Here is a 22,631-nt window from a genome sequence, read left to right as displayed (position 1 = left end):
AAATAGTTTTTCCATTTGATTTAAGATTTTTTCAACCTTCAGCTAAACAGTACACTAAATACGTTTCTGAGACCATTTTAAGAGATAAATGTGCAATACAGTTACTGAATTTTAGTTTATATTTGATCAGCGCTACGTAGTTTTACCATTTGATCTTAGAAGTTTTTAACTACCATTCACACAATACAGGAAACAGAATGGCGCCCACTTCCTGTTCATAAACTCTTGTATTAAAGCTAAACAGTGCGCCGCAGTGACAGAGGAGTATTACATAGAACTAATTAGTTAAAGTACAGGTATCGTGATAGGTATAATTACTTTTTTCATTACAAATTGTTTTAATTAATTTCAAAGTTAAATTTTATTTTTGACAATTTCTAAAATTTCTAGTAACATTAAGTTAATCAATATTGAGTTTTTATACAGGGGATTATATTTTTATTGATTTTTTCCAGAGCCAGTCTGATAAATAAGCTTCTAGCACATATCACAGAATATTTCGGCTGAAAAGTAATTGTATCTTAACTGGTGCGATTCAGTAAGGCCAAAAAAAAAAAAAACTAACTAAAAAACATGTAGTGGATTATTGTCCTCTACATTTTTTTTTAGATTTTCTTTGTATTTTTAATAATTGTTATTATTCGTAATTATTAATTATAATTTTTTAACTCTGCATTGTTATCAACTTAAAACAATCAGCTGAAGTCAGGCTATGCTATACATCTATTTTTAATAATAAAAGGGCTATTATATAAAAAAATAGGAAAAAATAGGAGTAACAAAGTTAGTCTTGAGCACTAAATAATAATAATCACAGTAATAAATGCTCTTCTGGGCTTCCATACATACATTATTTTCCATCCATCCCAACAAAATAATGCATATTATAAGCGAGCATTCAACTGTACGTCTTACAGTAATCTCATCACACAGTCAAATCCATAATGTATTAAAGTGATTGCGAGTCATTATGCATTATATCACATGTAATTTTATGAGGTGATTATAATGCGAGAATAATGCATGAACACATTACACTGGGAATGCTTGCAGTGTGCTTATAATGTTTCACCTCAAGGACAGTGTTGCTATACCTTATTTAACATAGCGTTTATGTAGAAATTAACATAGAAACTTGTAGTTTTGCACGATTTTGGGGGTGAAATGTAGCATGTTTGTTGTAGTTGTGTTGTTGTGTGTGTATCTGTGTCACATTTAGGCTCGGCTGGCGCACGTGGCAGCAGAAGCAGAGCTGAAGGTTCCCTTTGCGGACGAGCTTCCCTCTCGGCAGGCCCAGCTCGCGTTACTGCGAAACACAGAGGAGTTTGACGTCCTGGTTGTCGGAGGAGGAGCCACGGGTGCAGGATGTGCCTTAGACGCTGTCACGCGCAGTGAGTTTCGGCTTTACATCACTCTCCCGGGACTGAGCAGGTTTCAGGCTCTAAAAGCGTCCTTATGGAGTCAGGAATAAAGGAGAGAGACGCCTCACAGGCTGGCACCGGGGTTTATAAAGGTCTCCTTTCAGTCTGTCAGCTTTTATTCTGGGCGCAAAGATTAGCTGTAATTTACTGTAAAAACACGTAAGGAGCATTTATCAGTGCTGTGCTAATATATTGAATATTTGTAGATAATATGCAGTATAATGAACCAATAGCAAAATGTATTTCCCACTTTTACCTGCCAATATCTGTAAAAAAATCATCTGTTTAACCATCTGAAACCTGGAGTGACATCACTACTAATGTGCTGCTTTCAGACGCTTTTCACAAGTATTTAAAGCTTTAAACCTTGAGCAAATTCATGTCATTTATTTTAAAAATATATGGTAAAAAAAGACAATGAGCAGCTTGATAAGAAATGTTAGAAATGCAAGACATTAGTTGATATAGAAAATGAAAAATATCTAGGGAAGAAGAAAAAAGTAAGGAAAAACTGTTATCATAATTTTTCCTGGTTATTTCCTTTTGTTATTTTTAGTTATGTTTTGTTTTCTGATGAATTTTTAGGTTTTTTCCCATACTTTTTACTAATTTCTTGCTAATTTTGGGGTCATTTTTTTCTTTCATTTCAAAACATGGGAAAAGAAATGAGGCAATGGTAAAATAAATAGATAAATACATTTTTTAAAGGATTATAGAACCGGCTTAAATAAATAAAAATTCAGCACCTTTGTAGGGGGATATTTTTTTCAAAATGATAATGCAGTCAGATCAACAAACATACCGTATTGTTTTCATTGTGCAGTTAAAAATCGACAATTCCTCATATCTGCGGGGTTGATTTGGGAGTTTTTGTTTTAGTCTGCTAGATCTCTAAAATCTGTATGTGTCTTTTTAATGAAGGACACCCATTTTGACTATAAATTTGTGAATTTATCTTTTGTAAATTGAGTGAGAGGGTGATTTTTTCCATTAAGTATATGTGGTTTAAGTACTTTCCTACCCATTATTCTGCTGTGTCGAGATGCAACCAGTGTCTAGTGTATTTCTTAGCTGCAGTAATCAATATTCTAAATACATATTTAGTAGTATTTCCAATAAAAAGTCTGCTTTACCCAGGATAAATATTTAAATATAAGTGTGACAAAGTCAGCTCATAAACTACGTCACTTTAGAAACAATAAAACGATACATATTAAACGTGCAGCTGTAGCATCTTTATGGTTTGCAGAAACAACGCCAACATTTTCTTCTGGCGCCTGGGCTAACTGTATTCAAGCATTAAAGCGTGATGTATTTTCTATATTTTGTGTGGCGTCAAACACATAAATAGAACCGCTTTTCTGTCTGTTCAGCTAAATGTAATCGTCCGTCACTACAGCAGCATTTTCTCAGGTTTTTCACTCATCCTCTGTCATTTCCCCCCCAGACCTAAAGACTGCTCTCGTAGAGAGAAGCGACTTCTCCTCGGGGACGAGCAGTCGGAGCACCAAGCTAATCCACGGTGGAGTGCGTTATCTCCAGAAGGCCATCATGCAGTTAGACTACGAACAGGTTCCTCTTCACCTTCTTGTTTATTTCATTTTCGGCTTGTTCGTGTTCTTCTTTTGTTCATCAACTTCCTTTTTTTTTTTCTTCTTTTGTCGAAACAGTACATGATGGTGAAAGAGGCGCTGCACGAGCGAGCCAACCTCCTGGAGATTGCACCTCACCTTTCTGCCCCGCTACCCATCATGCTTCCTGTTTACAAGTCAGTGTCATACAATACAAAAAAATGCACAAGACATAGTAAAAATAGCACAACAAAAGCAAAAAAACACCAGAAAATGTAAAAAATGTAATTTTTAATGACTCTGTGGATTATAAAGATGGTGGCAGTTGCCTTACTACTGGGCCGGGATTAAGATGTACGACTTGGTGGCCGGGATCCACAATCTGAAAAGCAGCTACGTCCTCAGTAAGTCGAAGGCCCTGGAGCTTTTCCCCATGCTGAAGAAAGACAAGCTGGTCGGAGCCATCGTCTACTACGACGGTGAGTCAAAGCTGCTTCCTTTATCGCCCACAGAGGCTTCACTGCTTTGCTTTAACCCTTTGAAACCTGGAACTACATCACTTTTTTATGTATCTTTCAGACGCCTTTCACAAGTATCTAAACTATGAGCAAATTGGTGCAAATACTTTCAGAAATAGAGACGGATAAAGGCAGTGAGCAACTTGGTAAGAAATGTTCCAAGAAATGCAAAACATTAGTAAATACAGAAAATGAAAAATGTCTTTTAACTTTTAAGAACATGGCAAATAAGGCAATGAGCAACATGGTAAGAAATGTTACACAAATTGCAAGAAATTTCTAGATTTAGAAAATATATTTTTTTAAAAGCTAGGGAAAACCTAAATTCTGTTACAGAATTATTGTAATTTAATTTAATTACAACATTTTAAGCCTTGTTGCCTTTATTTATTTTTATGTTTTTATTTTATTTTTCTAATCTTAAGGTAATTTTATTTTTATTTTTATACTAATTTCTCTAATTTTTGTTCTATTTCGTCTTTCATTGCTCATCACCCCTTTCACCTTTTTCTGTAAAAATGAAGTCAGTTTGCTCTGGTTTCAAAGGGTTAACTGGATATTTTCACACACACACTGGTGTGTGTGGACAGTAATCCTAAAAGCGTGCTTTGTTTGTTGACTAATTACTCAGCTTTTTGTTTTCTGTAAACGCGAACAGAACAGCTGAGTCAGTCGTGTTGCTCTTGCCCTTTTACACCGTTTTCCTCCTCGTTCTTTTCCAGCGGTGATAAATTGGATCAGTTAGCTGGTGAAAATTAGTATGAAATAACAGCAGTTTAAAGTACAGCTCTGTGACTAATAGTTTAAAATCAGACAGTTTGCAGGCGTCTGTGCAAACTGACCTGTGGCTGCGAGTCACTCAAATGGCTCATAATGTTTGAGAAGTTCGTTCAGTTTAGCAGCATCCACATCAGTGAGCGCTGAGCCTGTAAAAGAGTGCAATATTTTTAAAAAAGAGCATTTTTTCAAGGAAATTGTGTTCTCTAAATAACTTGTAATCATACAAAAATGTGTAGAAGTTGCATGATTAAGCCAAACAAGATTAAAATAGACCTCAGATATAAATCTTGCCCCGTGGCCGTCATAGCTCCACTGGTGCCGAACAAAATGTGTTGACAGGCTGGCCGGGTGCCCTCTCCTCCCTGTGGCGGTGAAGGCTGCATGTTCCCTGGTCGGATATGAAGGAGAACCAAACATATTAAGGATCAGCTGTGTGATGACAGCAGGCTGCTGTTTTTCTAGCATTTGATGTCAGTTAAACAGGCTTTTAGCGTCTGTTATTTATGGTATTCAACATCAGACAAAATGATGTAATTATCAAAATCTGTCCAAGAAAAAGCAAAAATAGAATCAGCGCTGCTTTTAAAAGGATATAACAAAATTAATTATCTGTAGTTGTAATTTTGTGACTTTTGTTATGTAAAAAAATGTAAAAATTCCCAACAAATTCCATGTTTTGGAAGTCATTAGCTATCATGAGAGCTTATGTGTTTTAAAAACTGAAATAACAGCATTTTTAGCTCCAAATTGAAACAATAAACGGCCAGATATATCTGGATTTGCTGCAGAAAGGGAAAAGCATTTTCCTGGTGCAAAGCAGCATATGTTTGATTTCCGCCCCTCCACCCACCCTCGCCGCCATCATCTGCTCTGAGGGGGGACAGGGCCGGGATGTGATGGTGGAGGGGTGGGGCGTCTTTTCTCCAATTATGCCGTCTGGAACAATCACGCCGGTGACATTTCGAAATCTGACCTTCTCTCCCGGCGGTGTAGAGCGCAGAGGAGCGTCGTAGACGGTCGGACCAGCTGAGCAACAGCTATTTCCTCCGCTGTCTTGGTTACTGCAGCTCCTGCTGCCACCAAAATACTGCAGAGGGTCTTTTCTTCTGCAGCACATGTGAAAACCTAATGCTCTTAATTTGAAGTGGCTGAGTGTTATATATGTTTATATGCACTGAATTTTCTGGAAAATGAAACTATCATGATATCAAAACACTTGAAATGCACAGAAGCCCACTGACAGAACAAAACATTTTGGATCACGGATGCAGGAACTGGTGCCAAAAGTGTTAGCTGGTAAAAAAAGTATTGAATATCACAACCATTTTTTGTTAAAAACAGTCAATTATTCTTATTTTAAACCACCTTCATTTCTGTTCTTTCATGTTTTGATGTGAGAAAAAGGAAATCGGCAACATATTCTTGCAGCTGAGTGTCCACAGCAAAACGAGTCGTATGTAAACAGAATGAAAGAAAAATACGTGGTTGCACGTTTATTTACAGGATGAATCGGTTAATGAGACTTTGTCGGAAATATTTTGACAGTGAAAGAAGTTGATATGGCAACTCGCATCAGCTGTGGTAACCTGTGTGCTGAGGAATCCACAGGAAACAGTCAGAGATAAAAGACCAGGAGAAAACAAAGGACAGTCACCCAATGCAGAAACATGAGAAAATAAATGCAAAACAGTTCAGATAAAAAGCATTTTGAACATGTGATCCTCTAATGACACATTCAACAGAGCAATATTATACAATATCTGTTTTACAGTATCACAATATTACAAAATGTAATAATTGTGTATTTTTTCAGGTACAATGACCAGTCAATTTCCATTTTTTTTTTTTAAATTTTTGTCCAGTTTTAATTAAGTTTCCAGTAAAATGTATAAATAATGAAATAAAGGTTTTGAATTAAGCTAAGCACAAAAATTCTTCTTTATTTTAATTTCAATTAAAAAGAATTCATCTTGATAGTGAACGTATTTTTCAACTTATTTCCTGAAGTTTCCTGGAGAACATCCTCAAAGAAGAAATTCGAATGGATTTAAGCACAAAATTTTTGATCCATTTCAATTTAATAATGAACTTATTTTCCAGTTTTCTGGAAAGTTCCAGCAAATTTCTCTAGTAAATTGTCCAGGAAATTTCCAATACATTTTCTTGAATTTTCCCAGAAGATTTCCTGGAAAATCTGTGAAAAAATACCCTGAAAATTTTCCAGGAAAATTACAAAACTTGGCATGTCCAGAAAAAAATCAAGGTCATTAAAAACCAAACATTTAGGAATTTGTTTACCATTTAATATCATTTTAATAGTAAACTTATACTCCTATTTTCTAGAAAATTTCTTTTTCTTTTTCTAAAATTCCAACAAATCCCCCTTGAAAATTGTCCAGGATTTTTTTGGTTCATCTCCTGGAATTTTCCCAGAATATCTCCTGAAAATTGTGCGAAATTAAAAAAAAAAAATTAAAAAAATTTCAAGAAAAATTAAAGTACTCAATATTTCAAGAAAAAAAATAAAGGTCATTAAAGTGCAAACATTTGGGAAATTTTGCACCTTTCAATTGAACTTCAAGTGAATTTATTTTCCAATTTTCTGGAAAATGTCTGGTTAAATTCCTAAATTATTCGACGAACTAATGAATGAAATGAATCATCTCTCTTCTTCTCTCTTCAGGTCAGCACAATGACGCCCGAATGAATCTGGCCATCACCCTCACTGCTGCTCGCTATGGCGCCGCCGTCTCCAACTACACTGAGGTGGTCCACCTGCTGAAGACAAAAGACGCACAGACCGGGAAGGAGAAGGTGTGTGGCGCCCGCTGCAGAGACGTCCTCACAGGTGAGACGTGCAGGTGTTGCATGGTTTAAAAGTGCTGTTGGACAGGTTTTTAGAGTGTAATTTAGTGTTTTTCAGTAAAAACATGAGCAGAATTCATTCTCACTAAACCTTTAGGATTTGAGAATATTGGTTTGATTTCTTTCAAAAACAAGGGAATAAAGGCAATGTGCATTTCGGCAAGAATAACTAAAAGGTGACAAGAAAATGAAAAATAGCTGAGCGAGAGATAGAGATCGAGAGAGTCACTGGAAACTAGTTTTCATTAATATTAAAGTATATGATTTAAAATTGTTACACAAAAATATAGATTAATAATATTATCATGCTTTGGTACTTTTTGTGTATTTGTTTTGTTTGTTTTTTTAAGGTAATCTTCTTGTAGGCATATGTTTTTGTTCATTTTTGGGTCATCTCATCAGTTGCTCATATCCCTCGTTTCAAGATAAAGCAAAAGAACAATAGAAATAGGGGGCGTCAGTGGACAGAGCGGGCGCCCCATGGGTGGGGGCGGCATCCTTGCCACGGTGGCCTCGGGTTCGGTTCCCGCTCGGGGCCCTTTGCTGTGTGTCGTCCCCTCTGTCTCTCCCCCTTTCACGCTGTTGACCTGTCCTGTCTAATAAAGGCAAAAATGCCAAACAATAATCTTAAAAAACAATATAAATAGTAAAAAAGTAGCAAAAAAAATGTCGCCAGTTGCACTCACAACAAAATGATTGCACATTGTGCTGAATTGCACTTTATTATGATAAAAATGCACGTTGTGTTAATAAAATCATAATCAAAGTCAAGTTTTCATTGAAATAATTCGTCTCGATGTTACTTTTACTCTCAGATCTCAGACTTTCTTTCACCCTCCAAGCTGTAAAAATACAAAAAAAAGCTGCCATCTTCTGTCTTTTTAATACCACGGTTGGTATTTTGTCCTCACAGGACAGGAGTTTGATGTAAAAGCCAAGTGTGTGATCAACGCCACGGGACCGTTCACAGACTCCCTGAGGAAGATGGACAACCAGGAAACCCAAAACATCTGCCAGCCGAGCGCCGGCGTTCACATCGTCATCCCCGGCTACTACAGGTGCATACAGGACATATCACACTCACAGTGATTTTTGTTGAAGTCGTGGAGGTGGTTTTTGGTATTTCAAACGCTTTAACTCGTACATATTTAATCCTCTGTGTTTTCTCATTCTTATGTGTAAATACTAAACTATTATCTGACCTATACTTACACGCGCAGGACAATCTTCTCTGGTTAAGATACAGCTGAGCAATAGAGTGGTTTTGTTGAAGTCGGGGGTTTTTAAAGTTCAGCGAAGCTTATTGAGCGAAACCCGAGGGAGCGCGAGCCCTTTGAACAGCGGCAGAAATGCCAACCACCTAATTCTCTTCCTCCTGCCGCTATCTGCGCCCTCCCCGCCTCCTCTTCCTCCCCCATATCTGTGTTTTTCCATTTGTGTGCTCCTCAATTTGTCCCTCTATTCTTCTCATTCCTGTATTTTTTTGTACCTTTTTCTTTCTCCTCCACACTCAAACTTTGCCAAAAACCTGAGATAGCAAATATAACAAATTTGACAAAATACCAGCACTACTTTTCTTGATAATAATATTTTTTTTTGCTTTATTTTCCAACCCAAAGCCCTGACAACATGGGTCTGCTGGATCCGGCTACAAGTGACGGACGTGTCATCTTCTTTCTGCCCTGGGAGAAGATGACCATCGCCGGGACGACCGACTCGCCCACCAACGTGACGGCACACCCCATCCCAGGGGAGGACGACATCAACTTCATCCTGAGGGAGGTCCGAAACTACCTCAGCCCTGACGTAGAAGGTACGTCTGTGGTCCATTTTGAGGAGCACGTGGTCATATTTAGGGTTGTCTTTCATATTATTTTGGTGCTAAATGTCCAGTGATGTGATGTTTCTAAACAGGATGACCATAGGTCTTAAAAAAGTCTTAAAATGAATTACTTAATCTAAAAATAAGGCCTTAATTGGTATTAAATTGATTTAAATTAATCTCTCAAAAGTCCTAAAAATGCTCAGACATGGGAATTGTGATTTTATGATTTTTCATCATTTTACATCATTGTAAAATCTCAAAATAATCGGTAACATCTCTTTTTTTGTTGCAAGAAATGTCCCTCTAAATAATCCTAAAACAAACAGAAACACTCCTCTTGCACAACATATATATGTTTTTTTTACCAGAGGCAGAATATGTGGAACAGTGAGTTTAAAAGCAAACAGAAACTGGAGTGAAATATACCTTATTTGTTTACCTACATATCACATGCAAAGGACCAGAAACAACAAGTTCCCAATGCAAACCACTTATCATTAGGTATACGTTTTTTTGTTTTTTTTTTGGTTTCAACTTTTATTTTTATCATTTTTTAAAAACAGTGAGGTCTGGGCATTATCATACAATAGGTTAAAAAAACAACCAGAAAAGAATGACAAACGTTATAACATGGAGTTGATTGTATTGGGTGCAAATTTTGAAGTAGATATCCTGTTTTAGTGTGACTGATGAAACCAAACCTCTCACTACACAACTATGGGAGTTCAGAACATGGGGAAATACCAAAACAAATGGCCAGTAGATGGGAATTTGTGCTGGGTGACTCAAATTAAACAATGCTAATAAAGCAAAGACGTTTGCGGCGTTGCAAGAAATTCATGTGATGCTATGTCCCGAAAGCCTGTCAGCATCGATTCTCCTGACATTACCGAAAATGGAGGATAAAGTTTTTTTGCCGCCTGTGGGCAATAAAGAACGGGCGAAGAACGTGACGCGAAAAATGTGCTATGCATAAGGTGTAAACACACTATTATGTATTCAAATTTAAGACGTAAAGAACCGCCACTGTTTTTGGTTAAACATACATATATAGATCTATGTATTGATTCTATTTTTTTATTGTATTGCACTGAATTATTTATTTTTTTATTTTATTTTCTATTGTATTGCACTGAATTATATTATATTTTTTATTTTATTTTATTGCACTGAATTATATTTTATTTTATTTTATTTTTATTGTATTGCACTGAATTATATTTTTATTTTAATTTGTTGCACTGAATTATATTTTATTTTATTTTAATTTTTAAAATAGTCACTTTAAAAGAGTCTACAGATTATGTGCAGAAAGTTCAGGACAGACTTTATTTTCTTTTGCGCTCAGTCTTACATGTAGCTCAGGGTCAGAGTTAAGCATCTTGATTAAAGCGTTACTGTGTCCTGCAGTGCGCCGAGGAGACGTGCTGGCGGCGTGGAGCGGCATCCGTCCCCTGGTCACTGACCCCAGCTCCAAAGACACTCAGTCCATCTGCAGAAACCACATCGTGAGCATCAGCGACAGCGGACTGGTCACCATCGCCGGTCAGTTTGGGCATTTTCTTGTGAAATTACTGCTCCTAAGCGGCCACGTATTAACCCTTCGAAACCTGGATCGACATCATTGTTTTTGTTCTGTGTTCAGATGCTTTTCACAAGCTATTTAACCCTTTAAAACCGGAGCAATTTGTCTGATTTCTTTGGGGAGAAACATGGGGACAAAGGCGATAGCAATGTGGGAAATAGAAGAAAATGACCTGAAAAAGGGCAAAAAATTAACTGAAAAAAAGGGAAAGGCTCAGTAAATTATCAAAAAAGGTAAAAATGTCCCTATATTTTTAATTATAATTTTATAGTATAAATTATGTTACAGAAAAAAATGTATACATTGATTTTTTCAGCACTTTTCTGGGTCATTATCACAAGTTTTTTCTTGTACGTTTTTGTTGCTCAGGTTTTAAAAAGTTAAAGTGAATATTTTCTGTGTCCAGGTGGGAAGTGGACGACCTACAGGTCCATGGCTGAAGAGACTCTGGATGCAGCTGTCACTTCCCACAGCCTCTCAGCCGAGTCCTGCAAGACCACGGGCCTGATGCTGGAGGGAGCCAAAGGCTGGACGCCGACCCTCTACATCCGCCTGGTGCAGGATTATGGGCTGGAGAACGAGGTAAAACACATTTATGAACACTTTTAGGTTGCATTAGCATGCACACTTGAGTCCTATTAAGTCTTTATAAATAGTAAAAAAAAAAAAAAAGCAGCGTTGCAATGAAGGCAAACATTTTCTGTTGAAGTTTTAGTCAGTTTCTGGTTAGTTTTAGGCCTTTAAATCAACATGAATCTGTTTGTTTTTAATCTGAATCTTCACTGCAAACATTTTTTTTTTATTTATCAAATCTTAGCAGAATTTAAACCACACAGATATCTTTTCGCTGCTCACAATAAAGAAAAAAAGTTGTTTCAGGTTCAGTTTTCCCTTTTGTGGGGAAAAAAATCTAAGTTTACTCTGTGTGTGTTTTTTTTTAGCATCAATTTCTTCCTAATTTTCACTCCAAAAATATAACTTTTAAGTCAATTTCTTGGCTCTTTCAAGTGATATTTATCCTTTAAAGGAATAGTTTAACATTTTGTAATATATTTGGCAAATAACATAAATCTGCCCTTTTCAGTATCTGTGGGTATTGCAAAATTTCCAAATACTGGACGGTCAGCCAGCACAAGTTTAGGTTTTTGTCTCCTTACTGGCACAATTTTACAGTGGTGGAGTGTAACTAAGCACATTTACCCAAGTACCTCACTGTATTTCCATATGCTTCTGTATACCTCTGTTTCTGATCCCTGCAGTTTAACACCACATATTATAATTTTATTTTTTTATATTCACTGTAATTTCTTTTTTGATATACAACTTTGCACAGAAATGGAATGTTTTCCTCAAATTGTTCTTTAAAAAAAAAACCCAAAAATAGTTTGATTTACGAAAACATTTTCAGCATAGCAAGGCGCGGAAGAAGAAAGTAGACCTTTAACTACCTGGAGATCCAAACAAGGCTGTAAAAGCTCTCACCGACACGTTCCCCGTCCTCCAGCAGCGGCGGAGCTGACATTAAAGCTGCTGCTGTAACAATGCTGACATTTCTACTACACAAAAGACTGGACACGCGCTGAAATGCACTGTATGCTGTACAATTTATCAATGGCATTAAGTAAGGGCACATTGATTTACATCAACTACACGCCATCTTTCCAATAATTAGGCTGTGCATTTTCATTAAACCCAATAGAAGAGCGTTTCATGAAGAAAAAGCTCCTACAGTACACTTCCTCCTCATTAGAGGCGTTTCTGCAGCCGCTCTGGTGTTCTCTGGAATATTCCTAAAAGGTCACTGTTGATATTTGGACAGCGTTTGCCCTTTAACATGATCGGCAAGCCAACGATCTGAATAGCAAATAGCCCTCTTGTGTTCTGTAAACACGTGACACCTCATTGACAAAGTGGCGCTAACGCTTATCGCTTAACTCCGAAGAGGTGAAATCGATCATGTGGATACCAGGAGCTGCTACGACCATCTGTGTTGTTTAACCTGCTTTTTTTAATATTGTGAGATCAGGAAAGTGACTGTGTGCATTATAAATAATGATAATAATCCACACAGCGAGCTCAAGGCCAAACACTTTCTTTCTTTAAATTCGTACATGATTAATAAAAGGTTATACGGCCATTTATGTTGTTCATAATTTATCATTTTGATAATGCTAACAGCAATCTAGTTAGAGTTTCAGTAAAAGTTCTGATTATTGGATTAGCGTGTCGATAGAAATGACATCTATTAATAGTTTTTGAAGCAAAAATGTCAAACATTTCTTAACTCCGGCTTCATGAAATGTGACAGTTAGCTACTTTGCTTTTTTCTTGGTGATATTAAAACTACAGGTTTAGGACTTTGGACTGTTGGTCAATCAAAACATGTAATTTAAAGACTTTTCAGATTTTTTTTTTTTTTATGAATAGTTGTTTATTTTTTTTGTGTGTGTTAATATGTAAGAAATATTTCAAAAATCAACTGTTTTTATTTCATGTATACAACTCAGATTCCCAAGCTGGTGACATTAAATCCCAAATGAGTGCATATTTAAAAAAAGACAACAAAGTTTATCAGTTTGAACATTAAATATCTGTCTAAATATACTGTCCTTTGACAGTATTCAGTTGAATATTGGTCAAAATAGATTTTCGTATTTGGTTTATGTGTATGTTTTACAGTGTCCGGATTTTTTTTGGAGTTGTACTTTTGAAGATAGAAGTATAGATAGAAGTATTACAACTAGAAACTTTCATAAAAGGTAAATACAAATAAATAATAAATACTGTTACAACTTTTGTACAGATTTTGGAAATTCTGTTGCGTTTTTTAAATTATTTAATTTCCATGCTCTCCATTCATTCTCTGTGTCATTTGCGATAAATTATGAATTATAAATTCCATTACAACCTGTATGACTTTAAAAAGAAAAACAGTTTTTGGACTGTATAAAATGGGGTTAATATTGCCCCTTGTGGCAGTAAGTTTTTCTGTATTTATATGAATTACTTAAAACATCCCAACAGCTGCTTAAAACTGAACGCGCAGTGTGTTTTCTTTCTTTTCTCTGCCGACAGGTCGCTCAGCACCTGGCCTCCACATACGGAGGGAAGGCGTACGATGTGGCGAAGATGGCTCAGGTCACCGGGCAAAGATGGCCCATCGTTGGGAAACGATTGGTGTCCGAGTTCCCTTACATCGAGAGCGAGGTAAAGCGGGATTTCATGCCCATTTCGGCCCAAAAAGTCGCAAATAACCGAGCCTCATGTGAGTCTTCTCTCTCAGGTGCTGTATGCGATAAAGGAGTACGCTTGCACAGCCACCGACGTCATCGCCCGACGAACGCGCCTTGGCTTCTTGAACGTGCAGGCGGCCGATGAAGCCCTCCCACGTATTGTGGAGATCATGGGGAAGGAGCTGGAGTGGAGTGAGGAGAGGAAGACGGTACGATTTTAGAAGAACTTGAAGAAAATCAGCCAGAATCTAAAGATGTTATGAAAAAAACTGCGATCGTTTCTTTGGTTTGTGTAACAGTCTTTCCTGACCCACATAACCTGCTCTGTTTTACGTAATGCTTTAATCCCTGGTGGGTGTTTTGAAGTCCTGGTTTCTTTTCCGATCAGCACACAATAGAAACGGTCCACACCCTTCATCCTTTCAGAGGAGACGGCTCTGCCTGTGTGTGTATGAAAGACGTGAAAACTGAACTCTCGACTATTTTAAGACGTTATTGTTACAGCACAGGGAAGCCACATGGAACATAAACAAGACATCTGCCAGTGTGCCGAACAGTTGATTCAAGATTTCACACCGTAATTGTATATGCAGGGGGACTGGTTCAGTCGCAGTACTTTATTTCCTTTCGTAAAGAAGTATTTTTACAAACATATAATATATAACATTTTGGGGAGTTATGGTGTTGCTGACATTTGACAATAGAGGTACTCTTTAGTATACTTAAAGTAATACTTTGCCCCCTCACCCCAAAAAGCGTTTATGTATCAAGTACTCATCCAGAATGAAGTTGTGAAGTTTTGTTTTTCTCGTGTGCCTTCACTGCAAACAAAGAATCAAAAAACGGAAAACTTCCGATGAATTGAAGTCAAAGGGGTCCACCAATGTTAACGAACTCTCACACAACTTGTGCAGTGCAATAATAAGTCTGATTTTTTTCAGCCGTATGCTCAGTTCTTCCCAAACAGACAGACTTTTAAATTGGTTAATAAACAAAAAGCTTTCTCCATTACTCCATTAACAAAACCAGCAATTTTACCTCGCTGAACACGGGAGCTGCTGATTTACTGCTGCCTTAATCTCTAAGTTTTGTTTTGTGTATTTTGCCTTTTTTTCCATTTTTGAATTCCTTGTTTATTATGGAGGTTCGTGACAAAAGGTTTTCTTTTAATTTAACATGTGGTGAGTAATTGATGTACAAATGATCATTTAGGGGTGAAATATCCCTTTAATGTGCCACCAGGTGGAGCGAAGTCTAATTTCAGCTGCTGATTTTTGACTCTTTGCTAATGTGAAAAACAGGCCGAGCTCGAAGCAGCACGGAAGTTTCTGTACCTTGAGATGGGCTACCGGTCTCGCTCCGAACAGCTGACAAAGACATCTGAGATCAACCTGGACAACCAGGAAATAGCCAGGTAATTTTATTATCACGCTTCTTTAAACAGAAATACACGGCAATCAGCGACCTTTTATCATCAGTCTCTGTTCTCTGATGAGATTCAGATCAGCTTTCCACACTTTTTACTTTTTAGGTTGACTTTTTATTTACTAAAATCTCTATGAACATTGTCCTCTGAATGTGTAGCCACATTACAGGTGAGAAAACGAGATAAAACTGAAATCTCAGTCACCTGAAAGAGTTACTGTGCACCATTAAAAACAGGCATAATGAGCAGGAAGTGTTACAGCGAGTGCTTTTAGTGCATTTTTCATGATTTTTCAAGTTGTTGTTTTTTTTTGTAGGTACAAAGGTAGAAAAATGCCGTCCACTTGGACTCAGGACTCAAAGTTGTAGTTTTTGAAAGACATAACAAAAACAGATTTAAAGCCCTGAAACATGAGCTTAGTGTGATGCACTCTCGTGATTCATCATCTGTAGTAAGCATTCAAAAAAAGTGTGGTTTGTATGAGGTCTAAGTTATGTGAAATGCTGTAGAATCAAGCGTAAAAAGATGCTCTTAAATCTGTGTGACAGGTACAAGAAGCGTTTTCACAAGTTTGACAAAGAGAGCAAAGGATTCATCACCACTGTCGACGTCCAGCAGGTTTTGGAAGTGAGTCCCCGTTCATCCCTCCTTCTCTCCTTTCCTTCCTCCTACCCGTCTGCCCTTCATCTTTACACACTTGTCTTCATTAAGTTTTATCGACCCCGCGTCTTGTTTTTTCCTCTCTGCAGAGCATCAATGTCCAAATTGATGAAAATGCGCTTCATGAAATCCTTAATGAGGTGGACCTCAACAAGAACGGACAAGTGGAAATTGATGAGTTCATGCAGGTACGTAACACTCAGACATTTTAGGAGAGACAATACAACTAATAACCGATTATTTCTCAGACTTGTTGCAGGAGATATTTTACTTTTTACTGCAACCCTAGTAAATAAAATGAAGGTAAAAATGATCTGAGTGCTCATAATCACTGTGGTGTGATGAGCCGTTAATGCCTCACACTTCTCTCAGCAACAGCAGCACAATGAGGACTGAGGACATGAAGGCTGGATAATAGAAACCCAGGGGAGCGCACTCCTCTGCACACTTTGTTTTTTTCTACTTTACTGTTTTTTTCGATATGTGTGTTGCCATATTCCTTTCTTGAAATGCTTTGGAAAGTTTGACACATTTTATCCTTAAATTCATATCAGCGCATCAAATTTTAAGCAGTTAAAATATACATTTGTAGATTTAGATATGTATTTTTATATATTATATATTTATTTAAAATCCCAGGAGATCATGGCACTGAAATGACATTTCTTTTGTCTGTCATATGGGTTTCATCACCCAGATAAATACAACATGATCCACCTCATACCTGCTACAATATCACTAAAGCCGCAACACAAATTACCCTATCGTTAAAAAAAGACCATTGTCCACCTGAGATGTGCCACATCCGCTCCTTGCAAACAGAAGGTGTGAAGTCTGACTACATGGAGCTAATTAGAACGGAGAATCTCTGTCAGCGACTTGTGTAATGAGGCCTGAATTGCGTCCGGGCCTTTCGTGTCCGTCCGCCGCTAAATAAATTACTTTCTCACTTGACAACGAAGTCCAGGAAAGAGTCATTAAAGCGGGAGCTTGATGACAGTCGAGGATTTAGTCTTCATTAGTGTGCCGGCTTATCTGCTGGCCGCGGAGACGAGCTGATAAATCAGCTGAGAAGATCCCTTTTTTTAATGTTGTTCACTCTGTGACAATGAGACATGGTGGAGTTAAGTATTTAATCATGCATGTCATGTTTATCATGATCCTGAATGTCTGTTTCTGCTTGTGTGTGTGTGCCCGACCTGCATGTGGCTGAATTTAGGGACAACAAACAGGTAGTGTACACACCGGCACTGATGGGAAGACTGTAACAATTGTGTGCCCTGCAAGGCTGACATAAAGCTACATATTAACAAAAAAGTTACTTCAAAGTCCTCTGGTGGATAAAGGGAAAGAAACACAATAAAAAGTGTCCAAGACGTGTTAAAGCTACACTAGGAAACTTCGGATAAGCGTCTGTGATATTATGTATTTTTCTTATCGTCAACAAATTCCGTTAAAGACCAAAACCAACAATGAATTTGTCTTGGTGTTCCTTGTTGGTTTTTGTTTTAATGGGATTTCTTGACAATAAGAAAAATCTAAAATAATACCTTCCTCATCCATTTAAAAGCTGCAAAATAAAAATGCTGAAATTCTAAAATGTGGCATCTTAGGCTACGTTCAAAATGCACGCAAACTGGATTTGTTTTTCAAATTTAAGACACCCCAGTCGCCGGGAGGCGATGTTGGCATTGTACGTTTCTGGAGAGTAGGAATGCGTTACTTTTGCACATTTCGCACGTATCCTAAGTGATGAAATATATGTGCGACTTTGGATGGTGCCAAGCTTCCACAATTCATGACCTACAGTTTGCATTGGTTGCATTTTAGCGAGTTATTGCCGTGTTTTCAGCGTCTTAAAAGGCACCAAATGTGGGTGATATTTAGCAAATTGTTGCTGTTTTTCCAGCAATGAATGTGGCATGAAAAGCGTTATTTTTTCTCAAGATATCGCTGTGTTTCCTGCTAGGATAGTGGCAGAATAAAATGTGAGTTTTTTTGTTTTTTTTTAATAAGACATTGTGTTTTATTCCAGGATAGTGGCATGAAAATCTCTATTTTTTTCTAGAGACATTTCTTATAAAACTTTTTTTTAAAGCCAAAACATTAACTTGTCCTAGCCAGATGCTTTTTTTTTCACCCTCTAAATAATCACTCTGTCAAGTTGTTATTTATTGATTAAGTTTTTTCGGCTTCTGTGCGCGGACTTTTGTCCTTTTAGTGCTCTGCTAGTAGCAGCACGCAGCGTTTTACACAGAATCTGAGTGTCGGTAGTTGACGACAGGGTATCCCCTTCCTAAATTTGGACGTTTTTTCAGGTTGGTAAAAGCAGCACAGGTGGAACTCGACATGAGTTCTCATATTCTTCAGCAGCAGTTTAAGGAGTTTGAGCCGCTGAACGGATAATTGATCTGTCGATCCAGTCAGAGCTAACCTGATTGATGAATGAGAGGAGCGGCATCTGCAGAGACGCAAGTGAAAGCCAACTTTAAGGCCCAGCATAATAAACGGTCAAGTTTCACTTTCACTGATGTTCTGCTGCTCCATCTGTGCCCAGAGTACACCCTGTGTTCTGTGCAATGAATAACTAAATGATATATATGTATCAGCGCTCCTAATGAACGCTTCAGCTCCAAAAATAGAAAATAGCGTCAGATAATTTAATCGTGGTGGGCCACCAATCTGTGGGAAACACTGGCATAGATTCTGCTCGGCAGTTTCGTCGTTCTGGATTTGACGTTATTGTTTTGTCACAGTCAAACATACTTTGAAATTTTAGCAGCTAGAGCGTCCTGACTGAGACTTCCAACCTCCCATGTGAGAAAAAACTTTTCATGTGTAGGATTTTGCTGTCCAGACTTTCTGAAGTCAGACTTGAACGTAGCCTAAGACGTGCCTCAGACACGTCTTTTTTTTAGGAAGTAATGCAGCTGTTTTTTGCAGCCCCAGTTGCTCCCAAAACAGCTTAATTTCCCACCTAGTGCAGCTTTAACAAATAAAGAAGAGCGGTGGTGTTGGGTGTCCGGGGTATGTGTAGGTGATCGGCAGCGGGGTCACCGTCCTCGTCGTACCAATTACTATTAAAGCAGCTCTGCTTGACAAGTTCACCTTTCCCGCTGTTCTCTGCAGCTGATGAGCGCGGTGAAGAAGGGTCAAGTGTCGGACAGCCGTCTGGCCATACTGATGAAAACGGCGGAGGAAACTCTGAATAAGAGAGGGCCGGTGACGGTGGACCGGAGCGGGGGTGGAGTCTGAGCCCGAGGGTGCCAAGAAAAAAAATTAAGCTACAGGTCCTTTTTTTAAAAAAGGTGGTGATGACAAAAGGGTTCTCATGCAAATGGCGCTATTTGAATGACAATAATGCAATCAAGCACACGGCGGGATGAATTTGGCCAAATCAAGCATCACTCCCGAGTGTGTTTTGAGTGAAATAGTATCTAATGATCGAGGCTTGTTTTTCATGAAGAGTAGATCTGTCTGTTTTCTCAACATCTGGTGCCTCTGATATTACACAGCACATCTGTTTTATACTGTCTTCTAAACTTTGATATTTTAATCATTTACGTTATCTTTGTACTTCTCCAACACTCCTTTTTAAACTTCATTTTTTAACATTATCGACACTGATTGTTGGTTGAACAAACCGCAATTCAATGCAGCTTTTTCATGTGGCAACTGAGCATTTGTGCTTTATTTTAAGGGTTCATTATTAATAATCCTGGAAATAATTGTAACCTGTTATAAAGTACAGGAAAAATACAGGCAGTGATTATATGTTTACAGGCATTATCATAAATTAAAAAAAATAAAGTTTCAATAAATAAGTGACAGATAAATAAATATTTACTTGACTTAATTGACCCTATTTTACCTGTGATCAGTAACAAATAAGCAATTATTTCTAGGAAACTGTGGACCCCTAAAATAAAGGCATACTGAGCATTTTCATGTATTTTCTCAGATTTGATAATGTTACAAGCACTCGTCAGAAAATATTTAATATTTAATGAAGCACTCTGAGATTTTTCTGAAGTACTTCTAGTCCTGCTGATCTGAGATAAGTGTGAGAGGAAACTTACATCTTCTTGCCTAACGTGTTTTTTTCCATTTGTTGCACAAACTGCAAACTGCAACACTGTGGAAGCCCATTTCTGCCAGTGCGATGGAAAAAATACGATTTTTTTCTTGATATAATAACATTGTATCTCAAAGAAATTATACAATTTCGATTAAAAAAAAAAATCTTAATATGACAGAGTACCTCAAAAGAATGACTTAGTATCCTAACGTAATGAGACCTTATTTCAAAATATTAATTAGCTATAAAATAACATAATATCCCAAATTTAGTTCAAACAATACTATCTCAAAATAATTAGACTTAGAGAAATTTCCCCCAAAATACTGAGTGTATAAAAAAGACTTATCTCAAAATAATGATTTTGTATCTCAAAATATTAAATTTAAAAAAAATAATAAGAAGAAGAATGAGCTAAGATGACTTAGTATCTCCAAATAATAAACTAGTTTCTCAAAATAATGGCTTATTTATCTCATACTAATGATAAAAAAAATATTTCCTTTAATAAGGAAAATGCTAATAATGACTACCTCAATATTTTAAGATACTAAGACACGCTGAGCTGGCTCAGTATCTCATAATGACAAGAAAGTCTAAAAAAAACAGGATTCAATATTTAAAAATTAATTTGGTGTCTTAAATTAATTATCATTTTGAGATACTAAATCATTACTTTTAGAAAGTATCTCATTATTTCAAGAAAGTTTGTCGTTATAAGGACTCACAGGATCGTTTCTGTTTTGGCAGCATTGGGCTTCCATAACTTCCAACACTGACGTTTACACTGAAAGGTTAAAAAACAAAAACGAAGAAGCTGCTTTTTAATCTGTTCGTCACCTCAATATTTTTCATTATTCATTCCTTTTTTTCTTCTCATGTCTCTGCAGCCATTTATAACCAGAACAAACATTTACAGAGATTTAAATATGTTGCATGAGAACATCAGGATTTCAAAGACACTTATTTTTATTTGCATGCTAGATGTTAAACTCTGTTTCTCTAATAATGTAAAGCAAAATCTTTATTTTTTAAAATTTTGAGGCTATTTCATTTCTTGTGCTTGTGAGCAGAGAGAAGGTTTATATATATAAATAATCCTGCATGCTTTTAGCTGATGCTTTTATTGTTTATGTGACTCAAAATAGGACAGTTTTAATAGAGTGCAGACATCACGCCGGAGTAGGTTTTATCTTTTTGTGATTTTTGAGGAGAGGAAGAGGCAGCACACTGTGTGAATGTATGATACGTGCCTTGCTGTGCCTGAGATACGACTCTCTTTTTCACAATGCCACACTTCATGTTAAACAAATACACAAAATCATGTTCAAGAATGTAAAGATATTTAAATACAAGTTGTTATATAAACAGTAGTATTTAAAGTGTTTGGGGTTTTTTCTTATAATGGAGGTCTTGTTGGAAGGGGCGCCATGTTGGAGAGGTTAACAAAAATTTTTTTTTAAAAAAAGCATTTTATATTTGGCTGTTTGTTTACTTATTTTATGATCACATGATTCCTGATTTAAATCCAAATTATTTTACTTTAGAGTATATTAAATAGATAAAGTTATTGCACGGTTGCTTTTGTTTCGATATTTAACATAAAAAGAGCCTGAAAACGTATTTAAGTGCACTAAGTTTTTTTTTTGTCTGAGCTTTTCTCACAGGTTTGAAGTTGGGAGGAGGTGATGTCAGGTACTTCTCAGCTCCAGTCAGGATTGAAGAAGCAGGTTAGTTGAGTTTTTGAGTTTAAACTCTCATCAAGTAACACTTGATGTTTTTGGCTGAACTTATATAAGTAAGCGTTACTGATTATTAAGATTTGAATTGGAGCTTTAAAGAGTCATTTTGGTATTTTTCAACCCTATTTTTCGTGTTTTTGTGTCTACGTAACTAATTGAGATGACAGTTTTTGCAGCTGCGAAAAACACTAATGTTAGCACTTGGGGCATTTGTGCGCCGTCAGTGTATGCTGCTAAATTTGCTTGTTTTTGCCACTGACAGGTTCAGATTATTATCCAGAATTTCTTGCAACATTACGAAAAGATCCCTAAATAGACGGACCTTTTTGTGGGAGAGTATGATCAGTTTTATTTAAGCAGAAAGCAGTCATTTTAGCGTGTATAGAGCCAGCATATTTTCAATCTAACTGGATTAATTAAGGTTTTAAAGTTTTTTAGAGTTTTAAAATCCGAAATATTGTGCAGTGTTTTGGCATCTGAGAAGCCTACAAACTCTTAGATCAAATGCTTCAACTAGACTTTCAGGATTGCATTTCATTTTGGTCTAAACACCTGCAAACTGATGTCACAAAAAGTGGGGAAAAAAACAACAAAAAAGTAAAAGATTTAGTGTTCACTCCTCTGAAACAGCATTCAAACCATTATATGACACTAAATCTATTCACAGAGTCCAAAAAATGAAATGATTTTACTGTTAGGAGTTTCCACATCTTTTTTTAAATGGCAAAAAAAAAAAAATTTAAAAAGTAGCTCATTTTTTGTCCTCCAACATGGCAGTAAATCCATCTGAACTCTTCCTCATGACAACCTCTCGCTGAAGGTTTTAATATTGTTGCATGCTTCCTTATTGCCTTTATATTCTGATTTATATTCTGCACTAATTCTTATGCAGTAAACAGAGTCATTCCATAATGTTCCTCCCATGTA

General features: G+C 36.9%; 1 protein-coding gene across 2 annotated transcripts in view; it reads left to right on the top strand.

The window, feature by feature from the left end:
* gpd2 (glycerol-3-phosphate dehydrogenase 2 (mitochondrial)) overlaps positions 1-21,335 on the top strand; it is a 31,490-nt gene extending 10,155 nt beyond the window's left edge. For both annotated transcript variants that reach the window (XM_042512938.1, XM_042512937.1), the window contains 15 exons: positions 1,220-1,391; positions 2,869-2,993; positions 3,092-3,189; positions 3,308-3,471; positions 6,974-7,138; positions 8,069-8,213; positions 8,775-8,968; positions 10,391-10,525; positions 10,972-11,147; positions 13,641-13,772; positions 13,849-14,007; positions 15,100-15,212; positions 15,773-15,851; positions 15,974-16,072; positions 19,014-21,335. In XM_042512938.1, the coding sequence (XP_042368872.1) occupies positions 1,220-1,391; positions 2,869-2,993; positions 3,092-3,189; positions 3,308-3,471; positions 6,974-7,138; positions 8,069-8,213; positions 8,775-8,968; positions 10,391-10,525; positions 10,972-11,147; positions 13,641-13,772; positions 13,849-14,007; positions 15,100-15,212; positions 15,773-15,851; positions 15,974-16,072; positions 19,014-19,139 (2,082 nt within the window). In that variant the 3' untranslated portion in view covers positions 19,140-21,335. The remainder of the gene's footprint in view (positions 1-1,219; positions 1,392-2,868; positions 2,994-3,091; positions 3,190-3,307; positions 3,472-6,973; positions 7,139-8,068; positions 8,214-8,774; positions 8,969-10,390; positions 10,526-10,971; positions 11,148-13,640; positions 13,773-13,848; positions 14,008-15,099; positions 15,213-15,772; positions 15,852-15,973; positions 16,073-19,013) is intronic.
* Positions 21,336-22,631: the final 1,296 nt, after the last annotated feature.

The sequence above is a fragment of the Plectropomus leopardus genome, chromosome 24, assembly GCF_008729295.1.
Source record: "Plectropomus leopardus isolate mb chromosome 24, YSFRI_Pleo_2.0, whole genome shotgun sequence".
Lineage (NCBI taxonomy): Eukaryota > Metazoa > Chordata > Actinopteri > Perciformes > Serranidae > Plectropomus > Plectropomus leopardus.
Note: the sequence above shows the minus strand (reverse complement) of the source record. Positions and strands in the feature narration are given on the sequence as shown.